The 20,150-nt window shown below is 51.5% G+C and overlaps 2 protein-coding genes across 2 annotated transcripts; both read right to left on the minus strand.

The window, feature by feature from the left end:
• Nucleotides 1-8,921: 8,921 nt before the first annotated feature.
• On the minus strand, nt 8,922-13,925 carry LOC133340811 (ubiquitin carboxyl-terminal hydrolase 36-like). The gene is made up of 7 exons (XM_061549227.1): nt 13,860-13,925; nt 13,320-13,393; nt 12,956-13,064; nt 12,478-12,618; nt 11,826-11,926; nt 11,524-11,675; nt 8,922-11,325 (listed from the first exon to the last, which is right to left on the minus strand). The coding sequence occupies exons 1-7, from the start codon at nt 13,920-13,922 to the stop codon at nt 10,844-10,846; spliced, it is 1,122 nt and encodes a 373-aa protein (XP_061405211.1). The 5' UTR covers nt 13,923-13,925; the 3' UTR covers nt 8,922-10,843.
• An 840-nt stretch (nt 13,926-14,765) lies between these two features.
• Nucleotides 14,766-16,929, minus strand: LOC133340704 (ubiquitin carboxyl-terminal hydrolase 36-like). The gene is made up of 5 exons (XM_061549092.1): nt 16,918-16,929; nt 16,265-16,472; nt 15,750-15,950; nt 15,091-15,201; nt 14,766-14,910 (listed from the first exon to the last, which is right to left on the minus strand). The coding sequence occupies exons 1-5, from the start codon at nt 16,927-16,929 to the stop codon at nt 14,804-14,806; spliced, it is 639 nt and encodes a 212-aa protein (XP_061405076.1). The 3' UTR covers nt 14,766-14,803.
• Nucleotides 16,930-20,150: the final 3,221 nt, after the last annotated feature.

The following is a 20,150-nucleotide window of genomic DNA, read 5'->3' on the forward strand; positions in this document are numbered from 1 at the left end:
AACTCGGCGAGTCACCGGGGTGACCTCGTGCAGGCGGCCACGCTCCTCTCTACTTTGAACTTGTCTTGAAAAACAGCGTCGAGATTCGTGCAATCGCGCCTCAAAATGCTGCAGGATTTGTAACGAGCGCGGTTTTCGCAACGAGGCCACTCGCGTGGAAAGCCAGAGGCAAGCGGGAAGGGAGCCATATCCGGTGACATAAATGTTCAAGTTATGCGCTCCTACACTGCGACGTTCAGCCAAATCCATGAATGAGTTTACTCCTGTGGAAGGAAACTCGAGTACCCAGAGAAGACCCAAGCATTAGGGGATGATACTAAAGCTACCATAACAATTGACAAAGCTCTGTCATTCTTCATAGGGATATGTGGCTCGCTCGATGAGGACATCTTTGTATGTATGTACGTTGAGATACTTTCACAGCGTACGGAGCCAACCGCGCTAACCGGCAGTGTTGATTCTATGGTGCAGTGTTGAGTCTATGGGCAGTGTTTTAGAAACACATCAACAACAACGGTGTAAATTTCGATTTAAAGCTTTCGTGACTGCAGGGATTCCTCTTCTTGGTACTTTCGGTAAAGTCACGTAGAAGGGAAATAATAAAATAATAAAAATAAAACATAATAAAATAATTCTCACGACGTTTCGGCCACAACGCAAGCAGCCATCCTCGGGTGAAGACCAGGTCTGTCGGGGAGGCAGCGTCTGAATGCGTGGTGGTGTTTCATTCAGACGCTGTCTCCCCGACAGACCTGGTCTTCACCTGAGGACGGCTGCTTGCGTTGGGGCCGAAACGTCGTGAGAATTTTTTTATTATGTTTTATTTTTATTATTTTATTACTTCCCTTCTACGTGACTTTACCGAAAGAACCAAGAAGAAAAAAAAACACAACGGTGTAATTGCCAGCTCAGGGGGGGGGGGGGGTGTGAGCGGCCGAGTGACGCAGGAATTGAGACGCACCCCCCCCCCCCATAGGGATGGCGTCACTCCGAGGTGCCGTGTCTCTGACATCGCCGCCGTGGCGCCCAAGGGGGGGTGGAGAGGAAGCGCCGGGCGCCACGAGCCGCACCTGTGCTGCTGTCACCATGCGGTGGGTTTCGGGGGGCAGAGGCCACGAGCAGGAGGGCCCCCTGTCAAATGCAGCAGGGTCCACCGCGGGCAAACGGTGCTCTTTAATGGGGGACAGCTGCGACGACTTGAAGCACGCTCCATTTGGCACAGATTTTCTCCAGTTGCTGCTGCTGCTGTAGCCGTGTTTCGCTTGGCGTGGCCTTGTGGTGCCGTAGCGTAGCGTCTCGTGCTGGCGATGGGAGCGCTCTGCCACCCGCTGCTGCTGCTGCTGCCGGTGCCGTCGGCGAACTGCAGCTGTGAGCGCGCGTGCGTCTCGGCCTGCGGGGACGAGGGCAACTCCACGTGCTCGTGCCGAACCTGCGACCCACTCTGCTCCAGGGTCCTCTTGGTGACCTGGTGAGAGGCGTCAGTTGCGTCATTGCGGGAGATGTGGTTGACCGTGTGCAGAGACGCCAAGTCCATGCTCACGTCCCTGTGCTGCCGCTTCTGTGGCGATGGCAGCTTCAATGGCTGCGGATACTCTTCGCGCTTGTGCCTCTGGAAGCAGTCCTTCTGCAGTTCCTTGTTGGCCTTAAATCGAACCTGGCTCATCTCCAGTTGCATCAGCGAGCAGGAACGCACGCAGCATTCTTCTACGATGCCGCCCAGCCCGCCCTGGCGCTCGCTCGGTTGCGCCGCGTTGAAACCATCGGTGCCGCACACGAACTGCAGCGCCTCCACAAGCTCGGAGCCGCAGAGCGTCTTGGCCGAGCAGCGTTCACTCCACAGCGTGCACAGCGCCAGCCACAGCAGAGCCTGGCTGAGGTGGTGCGGACGCGGCTGTCTGCTTGAGTGGAGGAGGCCCATGGCGAGAGCGAGCGGCGCCGCCCCTGCTGCGGCTGCCGTGATCGCGGTGACGGTAAGAACGGCGAAGCACGCCGTTGCTCTCTCTGCTTGCGGACTTTCAGCCCCCTCTCGCCTCGCCCCTTCTCTCTCACGCCTCACCTCCTCTCTCGAGTACCACCTTCATGGGTCTGCGACGTTTCCTTCCAGAGGTATTGCCAAAAAAACACACATCCCAGAATCCTCTAGGTTTGGGGTCCAAATGTTGTCGCTTATTATATCCCATGAGAAACGTCGCATCGAGTCAATGTAATTTAATTCTACTCGCCTGGACGAGCGGAATTGAATGGTGAAACTGGTTTTGCTGTGCTGTGTTAAATCAGATATTTGCATGACTGCATGTGTATTTAGAATCGACGTGTTTCGAATATTTGGCTGCTCTAAATGTCCACATGATAAGCCACTTTGTTGCGCTATCATCTGTGGCCAGGTCGCTTCTTATAAAAGCGCTATGTAGCTCAGTGGGATTTACGTGGTTATAATAAAAAATAGTAAAAATAACAGCACCACCACTCCATGTACACAGAACATCTGACGTGATCCTGACTGCAGTGCTCATCTCGATATGGTCGATGAAAGTGAATTACGTGGCGGCCGCTACGTTAAAAGGTTTCGTCACCTTTGGGTGGCATCAGTTGCTGCTCTGGCCCATCGGGAAATACAACAATGCCTTGATGGAGGCTCCATTGAAGATGCTTGCGACCCTCTCAACTGGCCGTCTGACCCGAATGTTCGGTCCAACCCGAGCTGAACATCGAGTGGAACTGGGTGACCCTGGGGCTATTTGCTACAAAGCAACACTTTGTTTTTACATCCCACGGTCAATCCACTGCTGGATGAAGGCCTCCCCACCATTGTGGTTCTTTGACCATATCCCACCACGGGTGGTCGATGCTGGTCGGTGAAGGTCGCGGGCAACCAGCCCTGTCATCGCTCCCCAGTGGTGTCGGTGTTAGCCCTGGACAGGAATTGAACTCGGGTGGAGCCGGTTCGTAGCGTGGCGCGCTACCCACCTGGGCCACTTCTCGTCACCCTCTTTGGCTGTTTACTCAACGACCTCAACATTCGTCAATGGTGACCGATTCCATTCATAAAGTGCGCGCTTGCCGCCGTGTGCGCCGAGTAGTGCTCAGTATTAAACACGCGTTGACTGCTCTATACAGGGTGGGATAGAGATCTCTACTCAACCCTGCAGGGTGACCCCTCTCATAGTGAAGGCGTTCACACTTGAGCTGCGGTTGTCCTGTGCCAGTAGTTGCATCATTAACCGTGCGAAACCCTTTTCAAACCATTACTATAAAAATGCGGAATTTGCCTTTAAGTTACTTTTCTTGGATTTAGCAGAATTCCACAGTAGCGCTCTCAATAGCTGTAGCGATTGAGTAACGATCTTTTAAATGTTTGCGTTGTTAAATCGTATGAGTCGTAAGACGATAATTGAATGACCACTTAGTGTAAGACGATCATTGAATGTTTTGAACTATAAAACTCTGCAATGTTAATTTAATGCTTAGGGTGTTGACAAGCAAAGTAGCGGGTGTGTGGGGTTTAAATTGTCAACTCGTGCCCGCACTGCATCGTGTGGCGGGTTTCTGACAGCAGCAGCATCGCCACGACGCTCTCATTGCCGCTTGGTGAATATCCGTGGCGGGTTCCTTTTCGTTTTTTGTTCATTGAATGAGACATCACCCTCCCTGCACCTGGCCACCCACTTGTGTGTTTGTGTGCCTTCAGGTGTCACAGCAGAGCTATTGCAGAGGGATGCTGCGATTATACTGGCGTGGGCTAAGCATCCACAGCGGAGGTAAGAGCCCCCCACTCTGTGTCAGTAAATGGGTGGGGGGGTGGTTGATCATACTTCACCACGCTGGTCAGTATGAGTTGGTGTGAAGAGGAGGCAGCCCAAAAATCTGTTCAGATGTCACTCCGCACCGACGTTAGCCGTGGCCGGGAATCGAACTTTGATGGCAGCTAAGGGCCGTGCCACCGCTTCACGGGTGAACGGGCTGATTAGATGAGACGAAGGCGTTGCGTTTCGTATCAGTGGCTACTCCTCCACGTGGCTGAGCGATTGAGAAACCACACCCACAGCAGTGCCCCAGTGTACCGGCACCCCCCCAGTGCTGGAGTCAACATTCTCTGGGCCCCGTTTTTCTTCACACGCCGCCCTGGATTTGGGCCCGGCAAGAAGCGCGTCGCCACCAAACGCGTTACGGTCAAATGTTGTAAGCGGCAGGTTTATCTAACTTCATATTTGACTTCCTCTTCCAAGACCTCCTGGCCAGTGTGGAGGAGTAGGCCAATTACCCTCACAGGGGCTCTCTGCAGCTCCCTCTCGTGGAGGCCCCATTTGCCGGCAGTGGCGTGAACAACCGCAGGGGCTGTACCTTTACCTTCTATCCACTTTTTATATTCAACATTTAATTAGGTCAGCAAGGCGGTGTTGACCTCTTACCCACACACGTTTCTGACAAGTACAGCAAGTGCACGTGTACACAAGTGTACTCCTGTGCTAGTTGCACGCCACTTCTGCTTTTTGTGTTTAGTTTGTTGTCGTTCCCCCACACCTCAGATTAGCACGGTTGGCTGTGTGTGGTGCTAAAGAAGTTAAACATACACACACGCGCATCCACGCACACAAACACGTACACACCCATCAACACACAGACATACAAAGACAAACACCCCCCGTATAGCCAAACAGGCTGTTGGGGCAAGTGCTGTTAGCGAGCACACGCACATACACACATACATACACACATAAACACATACACACACATTTAAACAAACACATACACATACACATCCACACCCATACACACATACACACACACACAAAGACACATACACACACACACACTGCGATGGCAAAGTAATAAATGGAAGCGAGACCAGTTTTGTCACGACAAGTATATATTCATTTCAAGTGCAAATGTAATAAAAGGACTCAGACACTTCTTGCTGACTCCGTGTCCTTTATTTGGGGTTCGCGTTCTCCTTCCCACACGGCACTCCTCCTGAGACTCTCTCCCTGGCAGCCCCACATCTGCCTTCGCTCCCGTAGCCTTCCACGCTCCTGCAGCTCCGCTGCAGGCTCTTGGTACAGCCCTCTGGCTGCTCCCCCAGCAGCTCCATCTCTGCTCCCTGTTCCTCCGTGCGTGGCGATCTCGCCACCTCCCAATGTCAGCCCTTCGTGGCCTCTATGGCTATCTCGCCATTTCCTACCTCAGCCCTTCGTGGCCTCTGTGGCTATCTCGCCATTTCCTACCTCAGCCCTTCGTGGCCTCTGTGGCTATCTCGCCACTTCCTACCTCAATCCTCCACTCTCTCTTCCACCCCGCTGGCTGGCGCCGTCATGAGCCCCTCAGCCACCAGGCTGAGGCACGGCGACCACCCAACGTGTTCACCACCCTTCACTCCCCCGACTGACCCAGATAGCTTCCTGTCTCCCCGCTATAACTTCTCCCCCACGTCACCCTGACTCCTCCCTCTCGGATCGTCATATCCGCCCCGCCCATTTACGCCCGCATTACACTACCCTCCCCCGTAGAGAAAATCCCAGCCGTCCTCGGCTGAAACAGAACAAAATAATGCGGGCGAAGGCATCACAATCAGGAGTCCCCCAGACACAACGGAGATTATAACAACAACAACACAAGCAACGAAAGGGGAGGTATCAGGAACTGGAACAGAACACCGGCCTGTCCTCCGCGCAACATCAATAAGAATAAAAATGGCACAATGAACAAAAACGGCAACTGACACGCAAGAACGGCCAACGCGCACAATCCAGAAATGTGATGTTTTAGTGCGTGTCCATGTTGCAGTTCCATCCGCTCGGCTCAAGTCCAACGTCAAAGAGCAAGTGGTAGAGCAGAACGACGAACGGCGCTCAATTGCTCCTTCAAGTCCTCATCCAGCTAGCACACCAGGTAACACCCAGTGCGACGGGAGCTGAAGAATCTGTGACGAGAAGGAGAATCCAATCCCCTGAGGCACAGCACAACAACGCACATCCGCATGTCGTACACGACAGCCACCCGGCCTCAGGGTAGTGGAGATGATGTAAATCCAGCCCGCTTAAAAAAAAAAAACTCCCCATAAATACCCAAAATAACGCAATGGATGCCCCAGTATTTACATTTTAACAACAATATTATTTACACGTGACAACAACAACAACAAAATTTTCTGCTCTTACCCACCAGCAGTCCTCCCTTGAGGACCAGCACAGACATCGCACGTACACAGCATGTACCCACGGTCACTCTCAGCAACCCAACAAAACGCCTAATCGCACACCCTCGCGTGGAGAGAGCCACGCTCCCCAGCGGTAATGTTTAACTCGCCCTAACCCCCACCGTGGTCGTCAACCCACAGCAACATCCACTGACCATACTCTCAGCTAGTGCAATTTCGGGGACGAGCAGCAACTCGGCCATGCTCCTCCCTTACTATCCCATCGGAGATGGACACACACCAGCCTCGTATAGTCCGATGCTTTATAGCCCAGGGAAGGTTCATCCCCCGGCAATGCCAGACCCCATGGACTCCCCCCACGGGGCAATGTTCTCTTATAGAGACAATAACACCCTAACCCAGATCCCGTGAGCCCCCGGCACACCAGGTTCAGTCTGCCACCGCACAACTGAACCATGACTCCCCGAGCCATATGAGCACATGGCCCATTAGTTTAAGACATACCACGGATGTTTCGCCTCCGGGCTGTCAGGTCAGCCATCAGCCATAGGCCGATGTGACCACAACTCGTGCATCACCCAATCAACAATGGCAGGCATAACAGATGGAATATTTGCCCCACCGCGGTTTTTCCCGCGCGCTCAAAATGGCGTCCCCCTTCGCCCAGCGCGTTCGCGCAATCTCTCGCGCGCACTCAAAATGGCGGCCCTTTCCGCAAAGCGCATCGTCACCATACCCCGCGTGCGCGCAAAATGGCGGACCAACGTGCGAACACGTGGCCAGTTTTCTCCATTCGTGCACCCCAGCTTCCCCTAGCTGGGGGTCACAAGACGCCATCCCCCGTCACGTTATAACAACCCCACCAACGATAGACGCACAGCCCCAGCTTGCTGCGCGCAGCAGTCATATCGGGGAATTTTAACCAATATTTTACCAACCACATTGGTTACACAACCCAACTCGCCAAGCAACTCGTGGCTGCATGCGATCAACCAAATACGCGACGCCACTTGGCGCCAATTTACGGTCCCATTAGCATTAACCTTTGAGACACCCACAACGGCGTCATCACGCACCCTCAAAGCGCGCTCTCTCTCTCAAAAAGCGCAATTACCCATAATATACACGAAATCTCGTGTGCACAACACCCATACAACCAAATTTTAGGGTCCCCCTCTATAATATACACGCAATCTCGTGTGCACAACAACCATACAACCAAATATTTGGGTCCCCCTCGAATTTGTTACCAATTTCCAACAGGTACGCACAATATAATAACAATCCCAATTCCAATAATCAACCACTGCATCGCACCCCATAACCATACAGAACGGTATAACAGCACATGCAATCAGCATATCGCGATCACACGCGCACATTTAAGCACAATAGCAAGCAGATCTGCAGGCAACCAACACACCATTAATCCTGTCGTAACTTTGCAGCAACAACACAATTATTCTCTCTCTTGCAACAATCGCATCGCACACAGCACCTCGCAGCACAATACACCAAAAAAAAAATATATATTTTTTTCCAATTAAGCCCATCACACAAGGTAACCCACAAATAATACAGCGCAAGATACCTGACGCTCCCAAGTTAACAATTAACTTCACCATCAAGATAACAACTCCACGCAGCAGCGCACACACACAATTTGACACTCAGCAAATACAGCAGACTCTCCGTCCATTCTCAACACACGCACACACTTATATTGACACCAAGCAACAAGCAGATAGCGCGTTCATCGTTATTACACACATATACACACAGTCCGAACCGCGCTCCGCACAATCGAGTCATAAGAGAAAACCAAAATACCCCCCCCCCCGGCCCTCGAAAGATGAGTGAGGTGTGTGTTAAGGCCGGGTGCGTATCGTTATGACTCGCCCGGGGCTGCAGCAAGAAGAGGACGGCAGGGTGGCAACTTGAGACGCCTCGCAGAACTCGTTCGGCGACTTGACGGCTCCGTTGTCACGCACCCGAACCAGGACGGGAAGCTCCCGCCCCAGCAGCTGCAGCATCGGCGTCTTCTCCTCGCAGCACCCCCTCGAAAAACAGCAGCTCACAGCAGGCTGCTCACCCCGCGGCACCTCCAGATGGCAGCGCAAGGCTGCCTCTCCGCCGCGATGTTGAAGATGGCGGCGTCCTCCCGCCGCGGTGAAGACAAGATGGCGGCTTCCCGCCGTTTCTCCCCTGCCACGCCCAAGATGGCGTCTTCGTGCCACGTGGCAATGGCGCTGGCAGCGCAGGAAAGGCAGAGGCCTGCGGATCACCACCGGGCCTCCCCGACGTCGTCCTCGGCGTGGTGAACTCACACAGTTGCGCCAGCACGATTTTCAAGGTCCCCATCTGCATCGCCATCTGTCTCCATCGTAAGTTGGCGTCCTCCGGCACAGACAGGTCCACCGACGCGGCGACACCTTGCTCACCCGGACCCGTACTCGTTCCAGAACGGATCTCCTCTTTTATCGCAGGCAGGTCCACCGTCTGAGGAAGGTCGTCGTCGTCGGATGATGTAGCAGGAATATTCTTTTTTTTTTCTTCTTTCTCTCAGTTGTTTTGAGATGCCGTTTCACTTCTGACTCCAGTGTAATAAAAGGACTCAGACACTTCTTGCTGACTCCGTGTCCTTTATTTGGGGTTCGCGTTCTCCTTCCCACACGGCACTCCTCCTGAGACTCTCTCCCTGGCAGCCCCACATCTGCCTTCGCTCCCGTAGCCTTCCACGCTCCTGCAGCTCCGCTGCAGGCTCTTGGTACAGCCCTCTGGCTGCTCCCCCAGCAGCTCCATCTCTGCTCCCTGTTCCTCCGTGCGTGGCGATCTCGCCACCTCCCAATGTCAGCCCTTCGTGGCCTCTATGGCTATCTCGCCATTTCCTACCTCAGCCCTTCGTGGCCTCTGTGGCTATCTCGCCATTTCCTACCTCAGCCCTTCGTGGCCTCTGTGGCTATCTCGCCACTTCCTACCTCAATCCTCCACTCTCTCTTCCACCCCGCTGGCTGGCGCCGTCATGAGCCCCTCAGCCACCAGGCTGAGGCACGGCGACCACCCAACGTGTTCACCACCCTTCACTCCCCCGACTGACCCAGATAGCTTCCTGTCTCCCCGCTATAACTTCTCCCCCACGTCACCCTGACTCCTCCCTCTCGGATCGTCATATCCGCCCCGCCCATTTACGCCCGCATTACACAAATACAAAACGAGGTAGACAAAATCTCTGGAAAACATTAATCTCGCTTTCCCTTCCCACACTTTGAGCTGCTTTTGCACAAACGATAAAAACCCCGAGGAGACCGAATTGTCACCGATCTACATTCACGAGTTCAGAAACCGCTATTTCTGGAGGTATCGTGGATGATGGAAATAAAGTGCTTGGCGAAGTTCATCATTTATCCGTACATTTCACGTGGTAACGGCTTGGCGCTACGGTTAGCGTGTCCATTGAAATGTGCACGCCCCGTACATAAAAAAAAAGTAACAGATATGTAGTTTAAAAAATGCCGACGTATTCACAGTTCAATAAATAAATACTTTGCAACAGCGGTTACTTTTTTAATCCCCGAGACAACGCAAAATAAAAGCCCCGCATTTTACATGAACAGAGACAAGAACCGTACGGGAATACCTTGCACGACCTCACTGAGACCGCACTCCGGCCTCGCGTTGCGGAGGATGCAATCTCGGTCTTCATTTGTAATGGGACAGTTCATTTTGCGGTCACCATCACAGTGACGTTCCTGGTGCCAACTCTCTTGACGATTGGCCAGGGAATAAACATCAACCCCAAGACATAATGGGTTGGTGCCGCCTGCATGGATCTTGGCTCCTGTTTCCCAGAATGGCTGGCGTGATTTTAAGCACTTTCGTGCTGGGTGTTTCAAGTCTTCGTGGATTAAAACTTGATTTGAAGCTTTCGTGATTGCATGAATTACTCTTTGGTTATAGTAGGTTTTTACCCTTTAAACTGGTACAAAACTGACACCTTTATACAAGGCATCATGTTTGCAATAACCACAACACAAGCAGTCAAAATGCAAATAAAAAGAAACAACTTTGATAATGATATGCACTGTCCTTGAAGTTGATTGGTCCACACCCGAGACAGCTTTTCTTAGAGCCTAGTCTCCATTGGTGTTGGACCAGAAGACGCCAAAAGGCGTACAACTCAAAAACAGCACACTATCAGAGTATTGAGAGCTCGGGGTAAGCATTTACACTATGAGACCTCGTTTGTCACTGGTAAAGGAGGTCTCATAGTGTAAATACTCTTTGGTTCTTTCGGTAAAGTCACGTAGAAAATAAATAAATTAAATAATAGAATACGACGTTTCGATTGCAACACAAGCAATCGTCATCAGGTAGAAAGCAAACCTAGTGAACTTAAAAATATTTTCTTTCTTCGTGGATTGTGAGGTCAGAGTTGCTTTAAATGTTTTCTATCTCGTCGGACGGCTGTCAGCATTGGACGGGCGTGCATGAGGCCTTGAGCTAGTGATTGCAGCTCTTTATTGTGTTGAGAATGTGGTCGTCGAGTGAGAATGTCGAGTCTAAGGTGATTCCAATGATGTTCAAGTGATTTCAGAGGCTGGTGGTGGAGCCGGCGATGAATACATTTTGGGGGGCGGGCGACGCCATGGTGAGCCTCTGCCTGGTGCCTTCGTAAAATGTCTCTCAAAATTAGTTTGATCTTGAGGGGAAGCAAGAGGTTAGACACGTGATCATGGATTTTAACCAGCGACTTATCTTGGTGGGGCGAGTGCCAGTTGTTACACCGGTGGTGGCTGCTGTGCGACCAGAGTGGCGGTGGCTGTGGTGGGACTGGTGGCTGCTGTTGGACTGGCTGCTGTTGGACTGGCTGCTGTGGGACACGCGGTGGCAGCAGCTGCTGTGGTGCTGACGGCGGCTTCTATGAGACCTGCGGCGGTGGTGGTGGCTGCTGCAGGACTGGTGGCTGCTGCAGGACTGGCGGTGGTTGCTGGTGGAATGGCAGCGGCTGCTGTGAGATCGGGGTGGTGGTGGTGGCTGCTCTGGGACTAGCGGCAACGGCTGTTGCGTGTCTGGCGTTGCCGGTAGCTGCTGCTGCTGCTGCTGTTCCTGCCGTCGCACTTGCAGTGGCTCCGGCAGTTGTTCCCGTTGGGGCGGTCCGACATCTTGGGTTTCTGGAGATAAAGAAGATGATGGCGCTAAAGTCCAAACCGCTCGACATTGGGAGAATGAAACAAAACCGGTCTAAAGTATAAACAAGAAGATCGCTGTACTTCACCATTCCCTTAATATAAAATGATGCGCTGTCAGGGTGTACATTCTCCCTGGGCATTTCCACGCACACAGGACGGCGTTTCCAATCCATCCTTTACCTTGCGCGCCGGTGAGGAGAGCTGCTGTCCGGTAACTGGGTCCGGGGTCTTCCTTCGCCGAGTGGGGCCGCTTAAGGCACGACCAGGACGTCGCCTTGACGTGCTCCAGCGGGCAGTAGCTCTCCGCTGGCGGCGCGTTCAATTCTGGGGACCTGCATGCACACACCAACGCGTCGCAAACCGTTAACACCTGCCTTTAAAGGAGACACTGCTGCTCGCACAAGACAATATCTTTCCAGTGAGCTGGTCTGGGGGACGGATGTAAGTGCAGGTTAAAGTGGAGGGGAGAGAATGTGACTTACCGAATATAGAAGAGCACGTAGGCCTGCTTATTCATCACAGCCTTGGTGTCGACGTGCCGCACGATAGAGTCGTTCATGCAGCACCATTGTCCATCGCTGATCTGCGCACAGTCAAAGCACAGCTACACTTGGTTACAATGTTTACACAACTGCACCCAGATTCCTCCGTTGATGTAATAACAACACGCAATACACACTCTAGACAACAAGTTCGTAAAGAGCATCACCCCATTGTCAGAGCTGCAGAGCGTGCTACGGTTGCTGTGATGGTGCTGAAGTTACGAAACGATCTGCCTGAATATATCACTGCATGGATGACCTTGGACCAATTTCATCAGAATCAGAATCTTTATTTGTACTGAAAGAATTCGATGATCTACGAAGCTCTTAAACAAATGTCCAGTCGGGGCGGGTCAGAAAGTTACAACAACAACAAACAATACAACACCGATTGGAGTGCAAAGTGTAGAAATGCTATGGAAGTCACTAAATACAAATAAAGTATACACTATAAGTAGAAATTGCATGAGTGCATCAAGACGCAAGAACATACACAAGACTTTTAATTATTCTTCCCTATCGGACATTGGTAACATTATGGGCGCATTGCAGATGTGCGTTGTTTTTGTTTGATAGTAACGAATGGAATTACCTTATTGTAGCAATAATAATGACCCCTGTTGGAGTTGGCTCCCTTGTGCACCAGCACCGAGTACAGGGAGTAGATCGCGGGCTCGCCCTGAGACGTTGAGGTGAAGGGTTGCATGTCCAGGTGCTCCGGGTAGGTGATGTTCTACAGGCAGCGCACAGGAGGGGGAGGCAGTGCACAGAGACAAATGTTAGGAGAGGAAACGGCAGGGGTGGTGGGGTGGGCAGCAGAGATAGGCACCATCTCAGTTACGTGTCAAAGTGATGTCGTGATGTCTCGCTAATTTGAGCGTTGAAGATGGTGCTCATCTCCTGTTCATAGCCCTGAGCAAGTGGTGGAAATTCTACAGTCACATGACGGGGGGCGAGTCTATCTGTCGGACCTATTCCAACATGGAGAGGCATTTTCTCCAGCGTTGAACTGACAAAGGGCTGTCATTAAGTAATTTAATTCGAACGATGTGGAGGGGCAGAATCGTTACCCGGTTGATCTTGACGCCGTAGAGGTTGTACCGCTTGATGGAGACGGTGAGGACGTTGGGCAGGCGGTGGAGAGCCATCGTCTTCGTCGCTTCCCCCTTGCAGCAGCACCTGCACGACAACAACAACGCCAGCCATCGCACGCGTTCCCCAACTTTAAACAATAAGTCTACTCTCTTTTTGTTGTTTGTTAATTTTTCTTAATTTCTTAAAATAAAAAAATGTTACTTTTATTATATATTGTAAGTTATTTTCAATGTATTTACATAATATTTTATTAAAATATTTTATTATAATTTGATTTAATCTGCAGACTTTTGAAGCTACAAATGATTCCAGGGTGTCAACACACGATGCCCAACTCACATTCCGCAGGTGTATTCGTCCAGCGTCTCCTTGTTAAAAAACTCTTCAAATGCCTCCACAAGATCTGATGAGTTCTGTTGGTCGACAGAGTGAAACGCAAATGAGGACTCTAAGAAGCATTCCATGAACATCTGCAGAATGTTATTGTGACGGCAACTCCGAAAACCTGCATCTTGTATGAAATCGTACGACCAAAAAAAGAGATCACGTACGCTACCGGCAGTGTGTTTGGATGTTAAGTGGCTGATTCAGGTAGGCGTGTGTGTGGTGGATGTTGGCACAGCAGGGAGCACAGGTGGTGCATCGGCCAGTCATCTCGGTCAACCCATGGCACTTGGGTCTGTCCCGTGACCTGCCAGCGGGCGTTCGACACTTCATATGGCCTTAAAGCGCACTCAGGCTGGCACAAGCACCGTGGTGACAACACCGCCACTTAGTGGAGAATGGGGGTTGTTCACGTATGCGATGTATGTACGTTTAACTTATTTCGCACCGTACGTAGATCTTTAACTGTTAATCGATGACTTCGTCATTGCTTACATTAATATGGAGTGCAATGTCCAGGCACGTGTCAAAGGTGTCGGAGTGGTTGCAGCACTGCATGCACTCCACTGCAAAACACAAGCACACACGCATTAGGAAGGGACGTCACATGTTACTTAGTAAAACTAAATGCACGCTCCCCACTGACATTGGTAATTGGTAGTTTTCACCAACTGGTAAAAGGTTATTCTGTGTTACACGTGCGTGAGAGTGTGCAAACGCTGCGACGCGAGCACGTCTACACTGTGATGGTGCACTTGCTGCTCGCGGTTAACAAGTTTCTAGAGGAGTGCGCACAACTCACCACGTGATCGAAGGTAACCCCCGAAGATCTGGTAAATGAGGGTGGTAGCCTCCGTGTATCTGTCCAGCCTGCCAGTCACAGAGAACGACACCACACGGTGGTTACAGCAGCAGCAGTAGTAACACCTTTACCGGATGCACACGCGTGTGTGAGAGTTACACCATTGCCCGAGCTGTCGATTCACTCTTTCCCTTCAGCACTGCAACGCGTGCTCTGTAGCAACCAAACGTGGTAGTGTCTGCACAGGGCAGCCACCTTCACGGCACAGCCACAGAGCTGGGGGCACGCTGGCAGCCATCACGCGGTGCTGTTGCCCGGCGCTTTTGTTGTGCTCGGCGTGCCACGTGCCGCTCGTCAACACGAGGAATGTCGTCACGGGGCCACCGCACATCGAGACATCGATTTTCCGATATTTATCGGCAACGTGAAATGCGCAAACAAAAGGTGGCCCACGTCAGGGCCAAGGTGAAAGAACCGTGGTGCCAGCAGGGTCGGACCTCTGCATCTCCCAGGTTTTCACACAAAAGTGTGAGTAGCTTTTCACAGACGTTGAAGTACAATCGTGCAGAAAACCAAGAGGAAGCCGTGAGGTACCAAACTGCAGAACGACTGCCGCATGTTGACTGGCGCGCAGTACTCACTCGCTGTGGCCATAGAGGCATGAGGCTTGCATGCCATCTACCACGTATCGCAGAAACTCGTGGGCATCTTCCTGTCTCCCAATGCGCAGGTGTTTGGCGATGCCTGCAGAGAAATGGACATGGGGACAAAGTGACAGGTACAGGATCTGATGACATCCTTAAAGAGCTCCCCAACATATATGGCAAAAGGAGTGGTGCAAAGGACTTGGAACACAGATGGAGAAAGATCGCGGGGGATAACTTCTCCTGCGAGTGCAAGTGTGAACGTAGTATTGGGACTCACGCGTGATGTTCTTAGTTATGACCTTGGGTGTCAGCACTCTCTGCGAGTTGTTGAACGTGCTGACAATGTGATGCTCCATGACACACATCAGGCAAAAGTCGCTCTGTTGGCCTGCGAACGAGAGCACAGGTGGCACAATCCGTCAGCGCACGCCACTTGCACTCAGCCCAGCTGGGGAGTAACAAGAAAGGCTAGAATCCTGGCACCAGCAACAATCGCAATGAATGTTGCGTCTAAGTACCAATTGCATCACATCTGTCCGACCTATTAAAAATTATCGCCACATGTGCTCGTGTTTATCAAAATCATAATATTTATACTGGTGGAATCCGATAAGCTAAGAGGTTTTGTTTAAAAAATGTCGAGTAGGGGCACTGGGTCAGAACATTACAACACCAAACAATACAAAAAACGATCAGAGTACAAAGTATTGGAAAGGTAAACAAATCACATTTTAAAAATCTACAAATAAAACTAAACTTATTTTTTCATCTTCCCAGATAAAGCCCACTGAGCTATTAGCTTCTTCAGAAGCGACCTGGACCACAAATGATGGCTCACGAAGTGGATTATCATGTGGGAAATGTATCGCAGCAAAGTCACTGACATAATAACCTAACCCATGGGTAAACGAGAGTGCCAGGGGGGAGGGTACTTACAGGTGCTGCAGTGCTCTTGCAGCAGCAGGTAGTTGGCGAGCGGCGGCGTGTAGGCGAGGCACTGCAGCGTGGCGTTGAGGAAGCAGGTGTTCCCCAGGTTGCGCAGGCCGGCACCCTTGCAGACGTCGCTCTCCCACCTGAGGTTCAGCCGCTCCGGCGCAAACAGCGAGAGCCGTGCCGCTGGAATGCCGTCGTCCTCCTCTGCACAAAGGGCACGGTGGTGGCGGAAGCCGGTGTCATCGCAGGGCGCTGCACTGCCGATGGGGCTGGCGTGGATATTCAGTAGCCCCAGCCAGCACCCGTACTGCTACTCTTAACCACGAAGATTTTACTCCACATTTAAGTGTCAGGTTCAAGTTCGCGAAAAATATGATTTGCCTGTCGCGTTGGCTGCTGGGTGTTTTGAGCTCCCCGTGTTACTCGTGAACGGCAACAGCAGTGGCTCCAAAGCGGCCCTTGCGTTGGTGGCTGCCACCCTAATGAGATGCCACGACGTCGCGTGATTGCACACTCACCTTGGGGTGCAGGCACAGACACGCTGATGTTCTCTGTGGCTGGTACAGGGGAGGGCTCCGGCCGGCCATGGGGAAGGCAGCAGGGTTGCGTGCAGAGCCACTCGTCGGCCGCCGCCAGCACCTCGTTGGACGAGGTGGGGGCCAAGACCGTGAGGTCGTTGCCGGACGAGGTGCCCTCTGCTCCGCACGCCACAGTCGTGGTTGGGTCCTGCCACACAACGTAGTCAAAACATCCACAATTATTCCTCCCATCTGGACTGGGATCCCAACACACGTGGGACTGTTCTATCACCAAAAGAAATACAATTTTAGTCCATGAACCTATGGGAGATCTGCATGAATTGTCTCAGAAGCAAATATATATTTACAGTATACACCTGTATTTTTAAAGTAACCCCAAACTCACTTTAACTCGTAAAATATTATATGAAGAACGGCCATTGACTAAAGATGAACTAATTCAATTTGTTGTTATGCATGCGAGAGAGAAGGCAGCTGTAGTTTAAAAGAGGTCATAAATGCATTTCAGAAGATAAATCGAGCATTCATGTTAATCAAATTCATTTTTAACATTTGTTAAAATTAAACTAAATAATCCTCCGTGATTTGTTCAAATAAATACACTAATCCTGATTTTTCGGCCACCCTCTTACAAACGACGTCATGAAGGGCCAACTGTGATGTGCTCTGAAAAAGGGGCATTAACTGAAACGTCGCTTTTATATATTTAAGAATACTTTATATATGTAAAACACGTTTATACGGGAGGAATCCGATGAGCTATAAAGCTCTTTTTCACAGATGTCCAGTCGGGGCGGGTAAGAATGTTACAACAATGAACAACACAAACATCATAGGAGTGCAAAATACAGATTGGCCCAAAAGTTAAGACACAGGGTTACTTGATTTATCTTAACACTGACATTACACCGTTCTCATTATTTATTCGTAAAGTTAACAATTTAACTATCATTAATATTGATAACATCATCTGTGACTGGTTCAAATAAATACGGTAACTTTGTGTCCTGACTTTTGGGGCAACCTTCTATAGGCGACGTTATGTAAATGAAAACAAATATTTGTGATGTGCTCTGCAGAAGGGCCATTGTCTGAAACGTCGCCTATCATTTTCCTGTAACAATTCCCCCACCCCCGTGCACTCTCAGCGTTGTGATTGGCTGAGCGGCGCCAGCGGGCCCCGCCCCGCCCGCCACCCGGGGCCCCGCCCCCTCACCTGAGGCTCCGCCCCCAGACGCGGCCCCGCCGCCGCCTGCGCGGCTCCCGTCAGCTCCGGCACGGCGACCCGCGCCGCGCCTCGGGCTTCATCCGGGGAGGGGGTCCCGGGCACAGCCCCGCGGGATCCCTCGCGGGGGTCGCCAACTGCAAGAAGAAGCAGAAGCACAGCGATCACATTTTACACTGCGGACAAACACACGGCTCTACATTTCCCACTGGAGACAGACATGGGCCTGTCGATCGCTTCTGAAGAACTAAATAGCTCAGTGGGCTTCACCTGGTTTAATAAAAAAAAAATAACCCGTAAAAACAAAGTTTTTCACTATAAATCCTTTATATGCGTGGCATCGGTTTCATTTTATTATTCATTTCTGTTTTTATTGAGTAAGAGTTTCATTTTTATCACATTGGTATTTTAAATAACATATGAATTTTTATTTTTCCTAAAAAATTAAACATTTTTTTATGAAAATAAATTGTCACACACAGCGAGTCTGTGTGCAAAATGCCAGCTCGATTGGATCACGGGAAGTGGGTTAAAAAGACGACCGAAAGATTTGCACGGTCGTAAGCGCGCAAGCAAGCAAGCGCGCAAGTGAACTTAATATAAAGGATTTAAAAAGAGTGGAGCTCATTTCGTTTTCGGGATTAACTTACTTTTCTCATACTTTTCACTTGTTGTTATTGGTGTAATTTCTTGAAATCGTTTAAAAGAGCTTTATAGCTCATCGGATTTATCCACGATTAATAAAGTTCATGATTTTGAATTGGTGAGTGACGGTTGGTATCTTACGGGTGGTCCATTGCCCCCCCCCCCATTGCCCCCCCCCGTGTGACGGTTGGTCGCTCACGGGGGTCTATTGCCCCCCCCCATTGCCCCTTCCCCGTGTGACGGTTGGTCGCTCAGGGGGTCCTTTGCCCCCCCCCCCCATTGCCCCCCCCCCGTGTGACGGTTGGTCGCTCAGGGGGTCCTTTGCCCCCCCCCCCATTGCCCCCCCCCCGTGTGACGGTTGGTCGCTCACGGGGGTCCTTTGCCCCCCCCCCCCATTGCCCCCCCCCCGTGTGACGGTTGGTCGCTCACGGGGGTCCTTTGCCCCCCCCCCCCATTGCCCCCCCCCCGTGTGACGGTTGGTCGCTCACGGGGGTCCTTTGCCCCCCCCCCATTGCCCCCCCCCCGTGTGACGGTTGGTCGCTCAGGGGGTCCTTTGCCCCCCCCCCCATTGCCCCTTCCCCGTGAGTGACGGTTGTCAACGCGACCGCTTCACCCCGACACGAATCACGGCCTACAACGACCACTTGGCCCAACCCCAAACCCCCACACGCAGAGCTCGGCGTTTCGAGCCTTTCGAGTGACTATTTATCGCGAGATTGGTTATTTAAAGCGACCAACACGCAATTAAACCATACGGGTGGTGCTGCTGCTGCTGCTGCGTGGGCAGTGGCGAACAGGTTGCACCAGAACACAACCACTCAGCACGATCCGTGTCGATAGCGACACTGCGGCCTCCACAGGTGCAGGGGCACGTGGGTCATGGCCCCACTTCAACAGCGCCATCTATTGTGTCTGTTTCCCTTCGCAGCAGTGCTGTTGACGTGCTGTCGATTTAGTTTCACGTCGTCTTCTGACCAAATATGGACGAATAAATACTTTAACGATCGTTTTACCTCATCTATATACAAAACGGTACATTATTGAATGTGTCTGTTCGAAATGTTTAACATACTTCCCAACATGCAACAAACTTGATATTTGGCATGTGGGCAACTTCCAGACAGTACGCAATGGAAAAAATATAAAAATAGACTTTTGTATTTGGGGGGGGGGGGGGGGCACAATAATGATACATTTTGCACGGCCAGGGAGCGGTGACGTCACGCAGTATGCCTAGTGACGTCACGCAGTGTGCATACTGACGTCACGCACCCCCCCCCCCCACCCTCCGCGTATTAATCCAAGACAATAATCCAAGTCCCGGGCGAAGCCGGGTAGTAAAGCTAGTACAATATTAATTCTAGATCTAGTACAATATTATTAGAGTCACGTAGGTATATATTTTAATAAATTAAATCACGACGTTTCGGGCGCAACACAAGTGTCCGTCATCAGGTGGGACAACCACAGCAAGAAACAATTGCTGAAGTCCGTGACTTTACCGAAAGAACCAAAGAGTATGGATCCCTGCAGTCACGAAAATATCAAATCTAGAATATAATTAAACATTTAGCTTATTCTACTGTGCTGCCTGTCTCGTATGTGGTGTGCTTGTGTGCGTGTGCAGGTGTAGGGCTGTTATGGAGGGGCTGTTTGTACATAAGATCAAACGGCGAACAAACACAGTGGGCGGAGCTCCGGGAGTAAGCGAGGGGGGGTGCCCGCAACGACGTCCGCATCGGGCAGCCTGGGGGTAGGGCTGCCCGGGGTTGTGATCCTGGAGGGGGTATAAAAGGGGATGACAGAGAGAGCTCGAGGCTCAGTATTAGAACAAAGGAGGGAAGATTGAAGACCCGGGTAGCTAGAGCCCTGGACTCCCCTGAGACGCCGCCCTTGTCAGGGCCGCGCAGGACCGAGCCAGCGGCGTGGTCCCGTGAACCAGAGTCAGCACTCTGGGATTCCGGGTACCGTAGCCCGACTCACCAGTGTCGGGCC

The sequence above is a fragment of the Lethenteron reissneri genome, chromosome 10 (assembly GCF_015708825.2).
Source record: "Lethenteron reissneri isolate LAM-NWPU_2019-01 chromosome 10, ASM1570882v1, whole genome shotgun sequence".
Classification (NCBI taxonomy): domain Eukaryota; kingdom Metazoa; phylum Chordata; class Hyperoartia; order Petromyzontiformes; family Petromyzontidae; genus Lethenteron; species Lethenteron reissneri.

Excerpts from the sequence above, each read along its gene's own strand:
- LOC133340811 (XM_061549227.1), bottom strand. The coding sequence starts at position 13,922 with ATGCAGTGCTGCAACCACTCCGACACCTTTGACACGTGCCTGGACATT. Across the intron at positions 12,619-12,955 it reads ACGGCGTCAAGATCAACCGG|AACATCACCTACCCGGAGCA; the intron begins GTAACGATTCTG and ends CGCTGCCTGTAG. Across the intron at positions 11,326-11,523 it reads TCTCCTCACCGGCGCGCAAG|AAACCCAAGATGTCGGACCG; the intron begins GTAAAGGATGGA and ends CTTTATCTCCAG.
- LOC133340704 (XM_061549092.1), bottom strand. Across the intron at positions 15,951-16,264 it reads GTCTGTGCCTGCACCCCAAG|AGGAGGACGACGGCATTCCA; the intron begins GTGAGTGTGCAA and ends CCCTTTGTGCAG. Across the intron at positions 15,202-15,749 it reads GCAAGAGCACTGCAGCACCT|GCCAACAGAGCGACTTTTGC; the intron begins GTAAGTACCCTC and ends TCTCGTTCGCAG.